This window comes from Carcharhinus amblyrhynchos, chromosome 7, assembly GCF_965287045.1.
Source record: "Carcharhinus amblyrhynchos chromosome 7, sCarAmb.v2.hapA, whole genome shotgun sequence".
Classification (NCBI taxonomy): domain Eukaryota; kingdom Metazoa; phylum Chordata; class Chondrichthyes; order Carcharhiniformes; family Carcharhinidae; genus Carcharhinus; species Carcharhinus amblyrhynchos.
The window spans coordinates 110,234,781-110,254,051 of NC_137330.1; the positions used below are offsets into that span (position 1 = coordinate 110,234,781).

At 44.0% G+C, this 19,271-nt stretch overlaps 1 protein-coding gene across 1 annotated transcript in view; it reads right to left on the reverse strand.

The window, feature by feature from the left end:
* The window catches only part of anapc1 (anaphase promoting complex subunit 1), a 220,669-nt gene that overhangs the window by 85,408 nt on the left and 115,990 nt on the right, over nt 1–19,271 (reverse strand). The window contains exons 32-34 of the mRNA XM_080192942.1: nt 18,264–18,346; nt 10,990–11,068; nt 4,878–4,952 (exon numbers count right to left, since the gene is read on the reverse strand). Coding sequence (XP_080049068.1) covers nt 4,878–4,952; nt 10,990–11,068; nt 18,264–18,346 — 237 coding nt within the window. The remainder of the gene's footprint in view (nt 1–4,877; nt 4,953–10,989; nt 11,069–18,263; nt 18,347–19,271) is intronic.

Here is a 19,271-nt window from a genome sequence, read left to right on the forward strand (position 1 = left end):
AACCCCCGTGACTTGCCTGGGTTTGCAAAACCTCACTTACTGTACTGTCTGGAGACAATACACATCTCTTTAAACTGTGGTCAGTGCTCCTACCACTCACATTGTCAGCCACTTCAGGTCTTGAACAGCAGGTTAGGTGTAAGGATTCGCATTTTAATCAGTAATCTCTAAACTGTCTGTGCTTTATATGCTCTGTCGGAGGCCAGAACTCTCCATTCACCTGACGAAGAGGCTGTCCCCTCGAAAGCTAGTGAGAATATTATCAAATAAATAGGTTGGACTAAAACCTGGTGTTGTCAGACTTTTTACTGTGTTTACGCCAGTCCAACGCCGGCATACCCACATCATGACTTCTCAACCTTACCTGAGGTATGGTGAACCTCAGGTTAAATCACCACCAGTCAGCTCTCCACGCTCAAAGGCGAGAGCAGCCTATGGTCATCTGGGACTGTGGCTTCTTTATGTCCCTTTCAGAACACCATTTGATTTGGAATTACTTTTTCAAACTCTCACTTCCTGGTTCTGATTGTGCTGCTCATTAAGAATTCTTTAATCAGGTTGCTTGCTTTGTACACAGACGCCCCACAACCCACGAAGAGTGCAACGCACAAAAATAGATCTCTAATTACAGCAAGCCCCAGTGCAAAGGCCCATAGAAAGTTTATGGGCATGATTAAGTGTAATGATTTGATTTATTATTGTCACGTATATTAGTCTACAGTGAAAAGTATTGTTTCTTGCGTGCTATATAGACAAAGCGTACTGTTCACAGAGAAGGAAAGGAAAGAGCGCAGAATGTAGCATTACAGTCGTAGCTACGGTATAGAGAAAGATCAACTTAATGCAAGGTAAGGGCATTCAAAAGTCTGGTGGCAGCAGGGAAGAAGATGTTCTTGAGTCGGTTAGTTTGTCACCTCAGACTTCTGTATCTTTTTCCCCGATGGGAGAAGGTGGAAGAGTAAATGTCCAGGGTGCGTGGGGTCCTTGATTATGCTGGCTGCTTTGTCGAGGCAGCTTGAAGTGTAGACAGAGTCAATGGATGGAAGGCTGCTTTGTGAGATGGACTGGGCTTTGTTCACGACTTTTTGTAGTTTCTTGCAGTCTTGGGTATGAGTCATACCAAACTGCGATACAACCAGAAAGAATACTTTCTATGGTGCTTCTGTAAAAGTTGGAGGGAGTCGTAATGGACAAGCCGAAATTGCAAAATCCAAGCCATTGCTTCTCCAATGTACTCTTACTCTGAACATGTCAGTGCCCCTGTTATGTAATGATTTCTTACTTACTTCCACTTCCACATTGAAAACCCACTTGAAAAAGCTTCTGGCATTTTCTATTTTTCTCGTGTTCATTTACGGAACATGGGATTCACTGGCTAGGCCAGAATTTATTCACCATCCTTAAAGAATGCCCTTGAAGAAGCTGCCTTCTTGAACCGTTGCAATGTCTGAGATGCAGATACACCCACAGTGCTGTCAGAGAGGGAGTTCCAGGATTTTTACCCAGCAACAGTGAAGGAACGGCAATATATTTCCAAGTCAGGATTGCGGATGACTTGGAGGGGAACTTCCAGGTGGTGCTGTTCTTATCCTTCTAAATGGTACTGGCCTTTGGTTTGGAAGATGCCGACCACGGAACCTTACATGTCAAAATGTTATGTTCATTCACTGGACCCATCCCTGGATAATGGATGTAAGTATTCATAGAATAGAATCATACAATCATGGAATCCCTACAGTGCAGAAGGAGGTCATTTGGCCCATTGAGTCTGTACCGACCACAATCCCACCCAGTCCCTATTCCCATAACTCCACTTATTTACCCTGCTAATCCTCTAACATTAAGGTCAATTTAGCATGACAAATCAACTCAACCCACACATCTTTGGAGCGTGGGAGTAACCGGAGGAAACCCACGTAGATATGGGGGGGGGGGGGGGGGGGGGGGGTGGTGGTGGTGGTGGTGGTGGTGGAGAGAAGAGAATGTGCAAACTCCACATACACAGTGACCTGAGGCCAGAATTGAATCCCAGTCACTTGCACTGTGAGGCAGCAGTGCTGCCATTTTGGTTTTGTAAACCTGCCCCACCCCCCACTCCCCTCACCCTAGTTGCCAAATGCAACTTCCTGTTCCCCAGTGAAGAGAGCACTCAGGCACCCTGATTTTCACTGAGTTTTGTAAACAGTGACTTGCTCCCACCAAGAGCGAGTGACGCAGCTGTTATTGCTGAGTGCAGCAGGACCAAACTCAGGGACCTTAACATGCAGTAGATTCCCTGGGCAAAAGCAATTAGCAAGTGCACAAATGCGCTGCTAGGCTACCCAAGGTCAATCATTTCTAAACACAACATGATACCACTGATAGATGTCTGGCAGAGGAAGAATAACATTTCGCTGGAAGTGTGTGTTTTGTAATATCACTCACTGGCGGTTGCCACAATACTGAACACCATAACTCTCAAGTTGCTGTAAAAAGCAGCATAAGTAGGTTACACCTTCCTACATTTCTTTGGCGTGTGAGCCCGCGGATCAACTGACACACCAGCATGCTCAAATGGAAAAGCAGTGGGTGCCATTTCAGTATCAGTGTACGAATACGTTGAAAGCATATCGCATCATCCTTTAGAGAGAATTTATTTCTCATGCTGAGAAGCAACCTGGAGTGCACTACAAGGTGTTGCATCAGCAGTGTGACCAGCACCTTGCACCAAAGGTCAAAAGTAATCATAGCAGGCATTTGAAACTCAATCTTCTCCTCCCACCTTTGCTATCAACGTTAACATAACTGACAAGAGAGAGAGAAAAACAATGTGTCTTGGCCTTCAGTTTTGAAGCTCTTCAACAGGACTGATGACGATGGTGAGGTTGATGTGGTCTACAAGGATTTTAACGAGGTTTTTGATTACTCAGTTAATGGTAGGGTGTTGGAGAGAGATATAGAACAAAGAGATCTAGAGGTACATGCTCATAGCTCCTTGAAAATGAAGTTACGGATGGACAGAGTGGTGAAGAAGGCATTCGGCCTGCTTGGTTTCATTGGTCAGAACACTGAATACAGGAGTTTATTCATTAGTATCACAAGTATGCTTATATTAATACTGCAGTGAAGTTACCGTGAAAATCCCCTAGGCACCACACTCGGGCACCTGTTCGGGTACACTGAGGGAGAATTTGGCACCTAATCAACCTGTCTTTCGGACTATGACAGGAAACCAGAGCGCTCGGAAGAAACCCACACCGACACAGGCAGAACGTGCAGACTCCACACAGACAGTGACTCCGGCTGGGAATCGAACCCAGGTCTCTAGCGCTGTGAGGCAACAGTGCTAACCGCTGTGACACCATGGGGAGTGCATTCTGATTGGCTCCAAGGACAGAATGCTGGGAATTAAGCAGCCTATGGTTGGCATCCGCACTTCCACAGTGCAGCTGATATCCTGAAATTTGATTTCCCATTGGTCTGTTTGGCTTTACACCTCAAAGCAATCACTTGAGATTTAGCTTTACTTCACCCACTTTATTCTTCACAGAAAGAGGGTGTGGCTATCTTTAGTTGTCCATGCCTAATTTCCCTTGAGAAGGTACCAATAAGCTGCCTTCGTGAACCACTGCTGTCCATGTGGTGTAGGCACACCCACAGTGCTGTCAGGGAGGGAGTTCCAGGATTTTTACCCAGTGATAGTGAAGCAATATATTTCCAAGGCAAGACGGTGAGTGGCTTGAAGGGGAACTTGCAGCTGGCGGTGTTCCCATGGATCTGTTGCCCTTGTCCTTCCTAGGTGGTAGAGGTAGCAGGTTTGGAAGCTGTTTGTTAAGGAAGGCTTGGTAAGCTTCTATGGTGCATCTTGTGGTGCATCTGGGAGATGGTATGCACTGTTTCCACACATTGGTGGTGGAGGGAGTAAATGTTTGTGGATGGGTGCCAATCAAGATGGCACCTTTGTTCTGGTTAGTGTCAAGCATCTTGAGTGTTGTTGGAGCTGCACCCATCCAGGCAAGTGAAGTGTATTCCATCACATGTCTGACTTATGCCTTGTAGAAGGTGGACAGGCTTTAGGGAGTCAGGAGGCGAGTTACTCACTGTAGAATTCCTAGCCTTTGATCCGTTCTTGTAGCCACAACATTTATATAGCTCGTCCAGTTGAATTTTTGGCCAATGGAATTGGCCAGGACATTGATAGTGGGGCATTCAGTGATGGTAATGCCACTGAATGTCAATTGAGAGTTGGATTCTTTCTTGTTGGAGATGGTCATTGCCCGGTCTTTGTTGGCACAAATGTGGCATAAGTATCATTCAACTTGTCAGCCTATACCTGGATATTGTCCAGGTCATGCTGCATATAGAGACAAATCTGCTTCAGTATCTGGGGAGCAGTAAATAGTACTAAACATTGTGCAATCCTCAGCAAATATCACCACTTTTGATGGAGATGTCATTGATAAAGTAGCTGAAGATGGTTGGGCCTTGGACACGACCCTGAGGGGCTGAGTTTAAAATGACTGACCTCCAACAACCACAACTATTTTCCTTTGTGCTGGCTTTGATTCAACTTATGGAGAGCTCCAACACATCTCCCTCACCAATTCCTACTGACTTCAATTTTACTTAGAGTCATAGAGCAATACAGCACACAAACAGGCGCTGGGTCCGTGGCCAACCATGGTGCCCTCCCAGCTAGTCCAAATTGCCTGTGTTTGCCCCATATCCCTCCAATCCTTTCCCATCCATCTACTTATCCAAATGTTATTCTGATTGTTAGAACTGAATTTTTTTCAGGAACTTTTACTGACCATATGCAATGTAACAAGATACTACAGCTCCTAAACAGGTGCGGAGAAAGAGAAGATGCAAGAGAGTTGAATGGGAAATGTACTTACCGGTGGTATGTTGCTATTAACCCATGTTGAGTTGGGCTTTATTTCATCCCACATAATTAATCCCCTTGCCAGAGTCTGAGGAAAGAATTAGAAATATAATAGGCAGGGCAAACAAAAGGAAGCTCCTGTACAATCTATTGATACCCAATACACTCCCATGAATAATTTGTCGACTGGTAGAAGCAGCTTTGTTCCAGTTTCCTTCCGTCTCCTGAGGCCTTAAAATCTACCACTTTGATCATGTTTCTGGTCACGTGTCTTAAGAGTTTTGTACTTGACTTACTTGAATTGGTGTCATTTTTTTTGTCTGGTAACACTTCTGTGATGTGCCTCCTGCCTTGGGTGGCACAGTGGTTAGCCCTGCTGCTTCACAGCTCCAGAGACCTGGGTTTGATTCCCAGTTTGGGTCACTGTCTGTGTGGAGTTTACACATTCTCCCCGTGTCTGCATGCGTTTCTTCTGGGTGCTCTGGTTTTTTACCACATTCTGAAAGACATGCTGATTAGACGCATTGACCCGAACAGGTGCTGGAGTGTGGCGACTAGGAGAAATTCACAGTAACTTCACGACAGCGTTTCTGTAAGCCTTACTTGTGACTAACAAATAAAACTTTAACTTTAATCTGTGGTACTTGCTGCACATCCCAGCTACGACTACATTCTGCACTCTCTCCTTTCCTTCTCTATGAACGGTATGATTTGTCTGTACAGCGCGCAAAAAAAAACTTTTCACTGTATACTAATACATGTGATAATAATAAATCAAATCAAATTATAAAGAAGAGAAAATATTTTGAAATAGTTAGGGTATATTTCAAATGGGAGTACAAATCTAATAGAATTAGTTGAGGTGATAATGGTCATTGAAGACATGGGAGTTGTAGCAGATATTGCGTAGACGTGGATTTTAGTAATCTCCCACATGGTAGCTTATCAAAGGCATGGCTACTGAGAATTAGGGGGAGGACAGAAAACTGTGTTAACATATTAAAAATAAGAAAACAGTAGAACTTAAGGATACGTTTTCCCCCAGAGTGGTTGAAACTGGGTACTTGTGTCTCATGGGGTTTAGTTATCTGCGGACTTCTGCTCACTATGCATAAGTTATTTGGATATAAATCTGGAGAAAGTGGTGCCAAGATTTGGAGAAGATCATTGGTCAGAACAGTGAATACAGAAGTTGGGACGTCTTGTTGAAGTTGCACAAGATATTGGTAAGGCCACACTTGGAATACGGTGTACAGTTCTGGTCACCCTATTATAGAAAGGATATTATTAAACTAGAAAGAGTGCAGAAAAGATGTACTAGGATGCTACCATGACTTGATGACTTAAGTTATAAGAGGAGGCTGGATAGACTGTGACTTTTTCCCTGGAGGATAGGAGCCTGAGGGGCGATCTTATAGAGGTCTATAAAATAATGAGGGGCATAGATCAGCTGGATAATCAACATTTTTTCCCAAAGGTAAGGCACAGATACAAAAGGGTCCAGGGGAGCAATTCTATCACACGGGGCGTGGTGAATGTCTGGAACAAGCTGCCAGAGGTAGTGTAGAGGTGGGTACAATGTTATCTTTTAAAAAAAGCATTTAGACAGTTACATGGGTAAGATGGGTATACAAGGATATGGGCCAAACATGGGCAATTGGGATGAGCTTAGTGGTTAAACTAAAGGATGGGATGGACAGGTTGGTGCATGCTGCAAACCTCTCTGACTCTATGACAAAGAAAGCAAAAAAGGAGGAACATTCTTTAGAATTCCAAAGGAAACTGTGAAGAGATAATGATAAAGAACAAAGAACAAAGAAAACTCAGCAGAGGAACAGGCCCTTTGGCCCTCCAAGCTTGTACCGACCATACTGCCCGACTTAACCAAAACCCCCTACCCTTCCAGGAACCATATCCCTCTATTCCCATCCCATTCATTTACTTTTAAAGACGCCCCTTAAAAGTCACTACTGTATCTGCTTCCACCACCTTCCCTGGCAACGAGTTCCAGACACCCACTACACTCTCTGTGAAAAATCTGTCTCATATATCTCCTGTAAACCTATGCTCCCTAGTGATGGTCTCTTCCACCCTGGGAAAAAGCTTCTGACTATCCACTCTGTCCATGCCTCTCATAATCTTGTAGACTTCTATCAGGTCACCCCTCAACCTCTGTCACTCTAGTGAGAACAAACCAAGTTTCTCCGACCTCTCCTCATAGCTAATGCCCTCCATACCAGGCGACATCCTGGTAAATTTTTTCTGTACCCTTTCCAAAGCCTACACATCTGCTAGTAGTGTGGCAACCAGAATTGAACATGATATTCGAAATGCAGACTAACTAAGGTTCTATAAAGCTGCAACATAACTTGCTAATTTTTAAACTCAATACCCCGGCTGACGAAGGCAAGCATGCCATATGCCTTCTTGACCACCTTCTCCACCTGCATTGCCATTTTCAGTGACCTGTGTGCCTGTACACCCAGATCCCTTTGCCTATCAATACTCTTAAGGGTTCTGCCATTTTCCGTATATTTCCTATCTGTATTAGACCTTCCAAGACGCACTAGGTCTCATTTGTGCAGATTAAAACTCCATCTGCCATCTCTCCGCCCAAGTCTCCGCCTGATGTATATCCTGCTGTGTCCTCTGCTGGTCTGGTCCTCATCGGTATCCATGAATCCACAACCTTTGTGTCGTCCACAAACTCACTAATCAATCCAGTTACATTTTCCTCCAAATCATTTATACATACTACAAACAGCAAAGGTCCCAGCACTGATCCCTGAGGAATACCACTTGGACTTTCAGACCTGTTGACTTTAACCTAGTGTTCTAAGACTTCTTATTGTGAACACCACTTGTCACAGCCCTCCATTCAGAAATGGACCCCTCCATTGCTACCCTCTGTCTTCTTTGACTGAGCCAGTTTTGCATCCACCTTGCCAGCTCACCTCCGATTCCATGCAACGTCACCTTCTGCACCAATCTGCCATGAGAGACCTTGTCAAAGGCCTTACTGAAGTCCATGCAGACAACATCCACTGCCAGACCCTCATCAATCATTTTTGTCACTTTCTCAAAAAAGGTGGGGGAAACAGCGTAAGTGTGGCAGATGCAATTCGATGTTCGCATGTGTGCAATGAAACATTTTGGAAACCCCACAGAACCTGAACTTAACCAGTCATATCAATACAGTGGCTACCAGAGCTGGTCAAAGGCTAGGAATCCTGTAGCAGGTAGCTCACCTCCAGACTCCCCAAAGCCTATCCACCATGAACAAGACACAAGTCAGGAGTGAGATGGAATACTCCCCACTTGTCTGGATAGGTGCAGCTCCAACAACAGTCAAGAAGCTTGACACCATCCAGGACAAAGTAGCCCACTTGATTGCTACCCCTTCCATTAACATCTGCTCTCCCCACCACCGACAAATAGTGACAGCCGTGTACATTAACTACCAGATGGACTGCAGCATTTTCTAAACCTATGACTACTGCCATCTAGAAGAACAAGAGCAGTAGATACCTGGGAATAGCACCACCTGTGGGTTCCCCTTAATTCACTCACTATCCTGAGTTGGAAATATATTGCCTTTCCTTCATTGTTACTGGGTCAAAATCCCAGAATTCCTTCTCTATCAGCACTGTGGGTGTACCCACCCCTCAGGGATTGCAGCTCTTCAAGAAGGCACTCATCACCATCTTCTATAGGGCAACTAAGAATGGAAATAAACACTGGCCAGCCAGTGACGCCAATGTCCCGTAAATGAAAAAAATGACCTGCTGTATCTGTATATCAGTCTTTTGTGGTCCATGCACTAAGATACCTAAATCCTGCTGCATCTCAGAGCTCTGCGATCTCTCATCATTTAAATAATATGCTCAACTTTCATTCCTCCTGCCAAAATGGCCAATTTCACATTTTCCCACATGACACTATTTACCAGATCTTTGTCTCCTCACTTGTCCTATCTATGGCCCATTATGGCTTCCTTACATCCTCTTCAAAACCTGATTTCCTACCTATTGTCCCTTTAGCAAATTTGGCAACCATCTCAACCATCCATTTATTTAAATTATATAAACAATTGAAGTCCCAACACTGATCCCTGTGGCACACCACTCGCTACATCTTGCTAACCTGAAAAAGACCCATTTTTATGCTACTTCTCTCCTCCTATCAGCCAGCCAATCTTCTGCCCATGCCAATATATTACCGCCTCTACCATGAGCTTTTATTTTCTGTAACTACCTTTCACATGACACTTTATCAAATGCCTTCTGGATGCTGATTCCTCTTCATCAACAACATGTTACTTCCTCAAAATGCACGAATAAACTGGCTAAACATGATTTCCCTTTCACAAAACCATGTTGACTCTGCCTGATTGTCTTGAACTTATTCAAATGCCCTGCTATATTGGTAGCTTCCAATGCAGATGTTAAGCTGACTGGCCTATAGTTTCATAATGGAGTTACATTTTCTACCTTCAAATCTAGGGTTTTCAGAAAAGAAAACCAATGCATTAAATATCTCAATAACTATTTCTTAGGCACACCATGTATTCAAAGGCCTCTAGATGTAGCACTTGGGGTGAATAGGATCAAAGGTTATGGGGAGAAAGCAGGTTCAAGCTATTGAGTTGGACGATCAGCCATGATCATAGTGAATGGCGGAGCAGGCTCGAAGGCCCTTGTTTTAGGGGTGATTTGAGGAAAAACCTTTTTCCCCAGAGGGTGGTGACAGTCTGGACTGCACTGCCTGGGAGGGTGGTGGAGGCAGGATGCCTCAAATCCTTTAATAAGTATCTGGATGATTACTTGGCGTACCATAACATTCAAGTGTTGGCAAGTGGTATGAGGTGGGCAGGTCAGGTCCTTTCATGCATTGGTGCAGACTTGATGGGCCAAAGGGCCATCAAGTATTCTGTGATTCTGTGATTTACAGCTGCTTGTGGGATGTTACTTTATTCTTTGGAGTGAAAACACCTTGCTTGTTATTTCCCCCCAAAAATGCTAATAAATTAGTTAAACACTATTTTCCTTTAATCCATGTTGACTCTGCCTGATCAGACAATGATTTTCTAAGTATCCTGCGATAACCTCCTTAAGACTTCTAGCTATTTCTTGATGGCAGATGTTAAGCGAGCTGGCCTATAGTTTCCTTGAACAGAAGTGTTATTTTCCAATCAATGGGAACTATTCCAGAATCTATGAAATCGTGGAAGATAATAACCAATGTACTTAATGCAGTCAAAGAACCTAAGATGCAGGCATTCAGGTCCAGAGGCTTGTTAATCTTTAGGTCTAATAGTTTTCCAGCTCCTGTATTATTCCTCACATTTTGCAATGCCCCTGATGATTTGTTTAAAGTTTATTTATTAGTGTCACAAGTAGGCTTGCATCAACACTGCAATGAAGTTGCTGTGAAAATCTCCTACTCGTCACACTCCGGCGCCTGTTCGGATACACCGAGAGAGAATTTCCCATGACCAATGCGCCTAACCAATACATATTTTGGACTGAGGGAGGAAACCGGAGCATCCGGAGGAAAGCCATGCAGACTCTGCACAGAGAGTGACCCAAGCCAGGAATCGAACTCAGATCCCTGGGGCTGTGAGGCAACAGTGCTAACCGCTGTGTCACCTGCACTTGGTGATATTAGCAAACTTTTGTGATGCACCCATGTGCCAATGTCTGAATTATTTAATTTAAAAAAAATGCAGAAGATGCATTTGCACAGGCAAACGGAGCACACAAATAAATCCTGCCAAATCAAAACACATTCATCCACCTCCCCCTCCCCCCAAATCCACTCTTCACCTTGTGTCCTTCCGTCCGTCACCCCCTATCTATGTAGGTACTCTCACACCAAGTGCCTACTCTTTACACAATTTTCTGACGTAGCACTTTGCCAAATACCTTCAAAAAACTGATAGCGTACAATTTCCACTGCCCTTTATCTGTACACTGTGTTCTACCCTGTTTCACATATCTATCCTAAATGCATGGCTTGCATACTTTGATTCTAGCTCAACAATTGAAAATGCTGTTCTATTTCTGTTCAAAGACAGTTATCACAGAATCTGTTTCATGCTGGGTTCATTCTCTCTCATTACCTACCCGCATTAAAAGAAATTCCGGCTTCACAAAGTCCAACAAGTACTGAGTGTCTGGGGCTCGTAGCCAGTCTGCGATAGATCTAAGTAATATAGAAGAAAGGTTAGTTATATTACATTCAGGGTTGTCATCTCCACAGAATAGCAAACACTAATGCAGACGTAAGCTCCCCTGGAGCATTTCACAAAGCTTTGAGAAGGAGTGAGGAAAAATAAATCCAGATTGAGTTAGTCTTCCATGGTGGTACAGTGTTTAGAACGGCACGGTGGCACAGTGGTTAGCACTGCTGCCTCACAGCGTCAGAGACTCGGGTTCGATTCCGGCCTCGGGTGACTGTGTGGAGTTTGCACGTTCTCCCCAAATCTGCATGGATTTCCTGCAGATGCTCCAGTTTACTCCCAAAAATGTGCAGGTTAAGTTGATTGGCCATGCTAAATTTCCCCATAGTGTCAGGTGGATTAGCAGGGTAAATATATGGGGTTACGGGAATAGGCTTAATGGACCAAATGGCTTCCTTCTGCACTGTAGGGATACTATGAGTGGTTTGCTAAGCTGTTTCAGAGGGCATTTAAGAGTGAACCACACTGCTGGTCCACCCTCTGCCATGGTGGAATTTGAACCCGGGTCCCCCTGTGCATTACCATGGGTGTCTGAATTACTGGCCCAGTGACAATACCACTACACTACCACAATGCCACATAGTGTCAAACTGAGCTGCAGGCCATCGGGAAAGGCTGGAAACTGCAGAAGTGCCAGCAGCAAGCACCCCCCTCAACTTTGCTCTCCCCAGGCTTTACTTCAACCTAGGAAAACAATGCAACAAAGACCGTCAGCCTCTCATTTTAACAAAAATTGGGCATTTCATCACAGGCTCCTTACATTTCATAAGGAAACGGTTAATTCTTAGCTCTTGCTTGTTCAGTAAGTTTCTATTTGAAGGACAGTTTGAGTTAAAATAAATTGCAGTCAGGGAGTTATCACTCATAAACAGTTACCACACAGACACTGAAAACACAGGAATAGTCTTTGCTGATTAGAGATTCTGTGAACTAACAGACTTTGCAAGCCCTAGCTTCCAAAAGGCACCTGCCATGGATCTTGAAAATTGGGAATGTAGTCAAATTCTGGTAGATTGTAACTGTTAAAACTGAGGCCCAGTTCAAAACGTGCAAATTCTCACGCAGTCAGAATGAAGCAAAGGTGACACAGTAGATAGTAGTTCAGTACAATTAGCCAGCCAACGCCTCTACTTTCTCAGAAGTCGAAGGAAATTTGGCATGTCAGCTATGACTCTCACCAGCTTTTACAGATGCACCATAGAAAGCATTCTTTCTGGTTGTATCACAGCTTGGTATGACTCCTGCTCTGCCCAAGACAAAAAGGAGCTCCAAAAGATCAAGAACGTAACCCAATCCATCATGCAAACCAGTGTCTCATCCATTGAATCTGTCTACCCACTGCCTCAGCAAAGCAGCCAGCATAATTAAGGACCCCACGTACCCCAGACATTCTCTCTTCCACCGGGAAAAAGATACAGAAGTCTGAGGTCACATACCAACTGACTCAGGAACAGCTTCTTCCCTGCTGCTTTTGAATAGACTTACCTTGCATTAAGTTGAACTTTCTCTACACTTAGCTATGACTGTAACATTACATTCTGCACTCGTTTCCTTCTCTATGAACGGTATATTTTGTCTGTATAGCATGCAAGAAACAATACTTTTCACTGTATGATAATACATGCGATAATAATAAATCAAATCAAATCATGCCACTTGAACTCTCTGGGAAAACATTTTACCAGGGCTACGCAGCTCAAGCTCAGGAGGGGGTGTAATGCCTCATCCTATCAGGCTGGATCTTGTTAATTGAGCCCAAGACAGGAAGAATGGGCCATCTTGTCAGCTTGGGTCTGTCGGAGGCGATGGTCTAGTGATATTATTGCTAGACTATTAATCCAGAAACACATCTAATGTTCTGGGGAACCGGGTTCTAATCCTGCCAAGGCAGCTGGTGGAATTTGAACTCAATAAAAAATATCTGGAATTAAAAATTACTGATGACCATGAAACTATTGTCGGTTGTCAGAAAAACCCATCTGGTTCACTAATGTCCTTTAGGGAAGGAAATCTGCTGTCTTTACCCGGTCTGGCCTTCAAGTAATTCCAGAGCCACAGCAATGTGGTTGACTTTCAACTGCCCTCTGAAATAGCCTAACAAGCCCCTCAGTTCAAGAGCAACTAGGGATGGGCAATAAATGCTGGCCCAGCCAGAGATGCCCGTGCCCTGCGAATGAACAAAAAAAAGTCACGTCTCACTTGTGGGGACTCTGACTGGGCCAAATTGGATTTTTGATTGGAAATAATTTTTTTAAAAAACGTTATAAGGACTACGCTTCTCAGCCTTTTAGCTAGGATCAAGTGTAAGCAACCAGGGTAGCCAATGAGGTCAAACCGAGACTTCACCTGTTGCAATTTTTTAAAGCCATCTGGGCCTTTCGGCTAAGGTGAAGTCTAGATCGAGCCCAGGAGGAGCGCAATGCTTCATCCTGTCAGCTCGGATCTTGTTTGATCGAGCCCAAGACAAGATGCATGTCCTGTCTTTGTCAGTTTTGGATCTGGTTTGTCCCTCATGTGGGGACCCTGATTGGACTTGATTGGTTTTTTTGATGAGGAATAAAGAACCAAAAGAGAAACAAAATGACCAGGACTACATGCTGAGGGACACACTCAAGCTTGGGGCAGCCGCCCCAAAGCGCAGTGGGGTCAGGGCACTATGTAAGGCCTTTCAGTCAATGTAGACCAAGGGGCTAGTAACTGGAAAAAACCCTCGGACTGCTAAAAATCTCTAACTGCGTGTAACTTCATTAAAGCACCAAAAGTGCAATCTGACCAAGGTACGTAGTTTTATAAAAAACTTTCGATTTGTGTTGAAAGACATGTAACGTTCTTAGACTGAACACAGGGTAAATTTTGATCTCGGGGAAGTGTAAATATGATCACATTTTACTATCTTAGTGATCGGAAATGTTTTTGTAACGTTTGGCAGATTATATATGAATAGGGTAGCAGGGTGGCAAAGTGGTTAGCACTGCTGACTCACAGCACCAGGGTTCCGGGTTCAATTCCAGCCCTGGGTCACTGTGTGAGGAGTTTGCATGTTCCCCCGTGCATGCATGGGTTTTCTCTGGGTGCTCTGGTTTTCTCCCATAATCCAAAATACGTGCTGGTTAAGTGCATTGGCTGTGTTAAATTCTCCCTCAGTGTACCCGAACAGGCGCCGGAGTGTGACGACTACGAGATATGCACAATAACTTGATTGCAGCGCTAATGTAAGGCTATTTGTGACACTAATAAATAAATTTTACTTTAAAGTGTATTTTTGAAATTAAAAAACATTCCATGAATATGCAATTATTATCATTGTATATGTGCCACTGTTGGTAATAATATTTACCATTGTATGCTTACTTCCTACAGAAGCCAATAAATATCTTTAAACCATATTATCTTGTGGACTAGTTAATAAGAACATCTACAATTTTATCTTGCTTCAGAAGAATAAGCTTAGTATTGATCTATCTGCTTTATATTTACAGACTGTTCTTGCTCTGAGAAAGAATGTTCCCGATGGTGGGGGAGTCCAGTACTAGGGGTCATAGTTTGAGGATAAGGGGTAAACCTTTTACAATTTACCACCCAGAGAGTGGTAAATGTTTGGAATTCACTATTAGAGAAAGTAGTTGAGGCCAAAGTGTTGTGTGATTTCAAGAGGATATTAGAATCATAGGGTAGAACTTCTATAACACAGAAAAAGGCCCATTTAGCATGCACCGACAACAATCCCACCCAGACCTATCTCTGAAGCTCCATGAATTTACTCTGCTAATCCCTCTGATACTAAGGGGCCAAACTGGTTCAGAGGGGGGATGGGAACCTGAACTGTAGCTCCAATGTACAGGAGGATGAGAATAGGGAAGTCATGGATAAGGTTTCTAGGTCACAGCAGTGTATTGGCAGGCGGAAGCGTGATTTGAAGTGCGTATACTTTAATGCGAGGAGCATATGCAATAAGGTGGACGAACTTGCAGCCTGGATTGGTGCCTGGGACTTCGATGTTGTGGCCATTACAGAGACATGGACAGAGCAGGGACAGGAATGGTTGTTGCAGGTTCCGGGGTTCAGATGTTTCAGTCAGAGCAGAGAAGGTGGTAGAAGAGGGGGAGGCGTGGCATTGTTAGTCGAGGACAGTATTACGATGGCAGAAAGGACATTTGATGTGAACCTGTCTATTGAGGTAGTATGGACTGAGATTAGAAACAGGAAAGGAGAGATCACACTGTTGGGAGTTTTTTATAGGCCTCCAAAAAGTTCCAGAGATGTGGAGGAAAGGATTGCAAAGATGATCCTGGATAGGTGCGAAAGTAACAGGGTAGTTGTTATGGTGGACTTTAACTTTACAAATATCGATTGGAAAAGCTATAGTTCAAGCACGTTAGAGGGGTCAGTTTTTGTCCAATGTGTGCAGGAAGGTTTCATGACACAGTACGTAGATAGGCCAACAAGAGGTGAGGCTACATTGGGTTTGGTACTGGGTAATGAACCAGACCAGGTGATAGACTTGAAGGTAGGTGAGCACTTTGGTGATAGTGACCACAATTTGGTTACGTTTACCTTAGTGATGGAAAGGGATAGGCATATATCGAAGGGCTGAAATTATAGCTGGGGGAAAGGTAATTATGAGGCTATTAAGCGAGATTTAGGATACATAGGGTGGAGTAGGAAATTGCAGGGGCTGGGAACATCTGAAATGTGGGGCTTATTCAAGGAGCAGCTACTGCGAGTCCTTGATAAATATGTACCTGTTAGGCAGGGAGGAAGTGGTCGAGCGAGGGAACCGCGGTGTACTAAGGAAGTTGAATCTCTGGTGAAGAGGAAAAGGAGGCTTATGTAAAGATGAGATGTGAAGGCTCAGTTAGGGCACTGGAGAGTTATAAATTAGCCAGGAAAGGGCTAAAGAGAGAGGTAAGAAGAGCTAGAGGAGGACATGAGAAGACTTTGGCGGATAGGATCAAGGAAAATCCTAAAGCTTTCTACAGGTATGTCAAGAATAAAAGATTGGTTAGAGCAAGATTAGGGCCAATCAGAGACAGCAGTGGGAAGTTGTGCGTGGAGCCTGAAGAGATAGGAGAGGCACTGAATGAGTATTTTTCGTCAGTATTCACGTAGGAAAAAGTCAGTGTAGTCGAGGAGAATACTGCGATACTAGGTAGTAGATTAGACGGGATTGAGGTACATAAGGAGGAGGTATTGGCAATTCTTGAGGGTGTGAAAATAGATAAGTCCCCTGGGCCGGATGGGATTTACCCTAGGATTCTCTGGGAGGCTAGGGAGGAGATTGCAGAGCCTTTGGCTTTGATTTTCATGTCATCATTGGCTTCAGGTATAGTGCCGGAAGACTGGAGGATAGCAAATGTTGTCCCCTTGTTCAAGAAGGAGAGTAGAGACCATCCTGGGAATTATAGACCAGTGAGCCTTACTTCTGTTGTGGGCAAAGTTTTGGAAAGAATTATAAGGGATAGGATTTATAATCATCTAGAGGGAAATAAATTGATTAGGGACAGTCAACACGGTTTTGTGAAGGGTAGGTCGTGCCTCACAAACCTTATCGAGTTTTTTGAAAAGGTGACCAAAGAGGTGGATAAGGGTAAGGCGGTTGACATGGTGTATATGGAGCTTAGCAAAGCGTTTGATAAGGCTCCCCATGGTAGGCTATTGCAGAAAATGCAGATGCATGGGATTGAGGGTGATTTAGCAGTTAGGATCAGGAATTGGCTAGCTGATAGAAGACAGAGGGTAGTGGTTGATGGGAAATATTCAACCTGGAGTTCAGTTACAAGTGGTGTACCTCAAGGATCTGTTTTGGAGCTACGGCGGTTTGTCATTTTTATAAATGACCTAGATGAAGGTGTAGAAGGATGGATTAGTAAATTTGCTGACGACACCAAAGTTGGAGGAGTTGTAGACAGTGAGGATGGATGTTACAGTTTGCAGAGGGACATAGATAAGCTGCAGAGCTGGGCCGAGAGGTGGCAAATGGAGTTTAATATGGAGAAGTGTGAGGTGATTCACTTTGGTAAGAATAACAGGAGTACAGAATATAGGGCTAATGGAAGGACTCTTAGTAGTGTTGATGAGCAGAGAGATCTCAAGGTACATGTGCATAGCTCCCTGAAAGTTGGCACCCAGGTTGATAAGGTTGTTAAGAAGGCGTACGGTGTGTTAGCTTTTATTGGTAGAGGGATTGATTTTCAGAGCCGTGAGGTCATGTTACAATTGTACAAAACTCTGGTGCGGCCGCACTTGGAGTATTGCGTACAGTTCTGGTCGCCGTATTATAAGAAAGATGTGGAGGCATTGGAAAGGGTGCAGAGGTGGTTTACCAGGATGTTGCCTGGTATGGTGGGAAGGTCTTATGAGGAAAGGCTGAGGAACTTGAGGTTATTTTCATTGGAGAGAAGAAGGTTACGAGATGACCTGATTGAGGCATACAAGATGATCAAAGGATTGGATAGGGTGGACAGTGAGAGCCTTTTACCTCAGATGGTGATGGCTAACACAAGGGGACATATCTTTAAATTAAGGAGTGGTAATTATAGGACAGATGTCAGAGGTAGGTTCTTTACTCAGAGGGTAGTAAGGTCGTGGAATGCCCTGCCTGCAGCAGTTGAGGACTCGCCAACTTTAAGGGCGTTCAAATGGTCAGTGGATAGGCATATGGATAACATTGGAATAGTTTAGGTTACAGGGTCATTAGATTGTTGCACTGACCAGTAGAACCATCGAGGGCCGAAGGCCCTGTACTGCGCTGTAATGTTCTATGTTCTAATCCACCTAACCTGCATATCTTTGGAGTGTGGGAGGAAACTGGAGCACCCGAAGGAAACCCACAGGCACAAGGAGAATGTGCAGATTCCACACAGTGACCCGAGGCTGGAATTGAACCCGGGTCCCTAGCACCGTGAGGCAGCAGTGCTAACCACTGTGCCACCCAAGTGGCATGGTGTCAGATTTTGTTTCTCTACATTCCTGTGAAGTGCCTTGGGATGTTTTAAAACCTGACAGTGCTGTATAAAACGCGAGTTGTTCCTGCTGTGGGGGGTTTGCTGCTCTACGTTAACTCCTTGGAAAATAATTTAAATTAAGCTGCCCACCAGGCATTAACCGAACAATTCCACACCTTTGCTTATCTGAGCATTTATCCCAATTTAACCATACCTGTTGTTCGTTTTCAAGTAAAGTAAGGCTAAAGCCAGGGTAGCTCCAGGACATGTAACATCCACATTCACAGTGTCCCCTTCCTGTCAAAGAGAGGAATTACAATCAGCCTCCTCAGAATCTTTAAAAACAAACTCCAGCCCTAACGCAGCGGTCTCCCTCTCTAACTCGAAACCTTAAAAATAGAGGAGCAGAGAGGTATAAGAGTTGAAAAAGCATAGCTTTAAAAAAGAGAGAAGACAATGTGTAATATATAAAATGTACAAGATGGCAATTTTTCCAAATAACTGCTCAAGAGTATTAAACCAAAGAGATTATGGGCGGCACAGTGGCACAGTTGTTAGCACTGCTGCCTCACAGCACCAGGGACCAGGTTCAATTCTGGCCTCAGGTCACTGTCTGTGTGGAGTTTGCATGTTCTCCCCGTGTCTGCGTGAGTTTCCTCCAGGTGCTCCGGTTTACTCTTTTGGAGAGTTGGCACAGACTCAATGGGCTGGATGGACTCTTTCTGCACTATAGGGATTCTGTGGTTCTATATAAGAAAGTGATTCATTTTAAACATTAATTATTGTAGACATGGAATGGTCTCCCAAGAGAAGTGGTGCAAAAGGGGAAGTGAATAAATATTTGAATAAGAAAAGTTGGGAAAGGGCAGGAAATGAGTGGGAGAAAAGCAGCTGGCTCTTTACGAGAACAGGGGGAAACATGATCGGCCATCCTCTGTGCTGTAAAATTCTATAGACTTCATTCTTCATGAGCTTTCAGAGCGTTACTTCTTCATCAGGTAAGTTGAAGAGGTGGGTTCACAAACACGGCATATATAGACAGAGACTCAATTGCAAGATACTGGTTGGAATGCAAGACTTTTCAGGTAAACAAGTCTTTACAGATACAGACAGTATGCGAGTGTCTGTACCTGTAAAGACATGCATTCTAACTATTACCTTGCAATTGTGTCTTTGCCTATATATGTCATATCTGTGAACTAACCGCCACTCACCTGAGGAA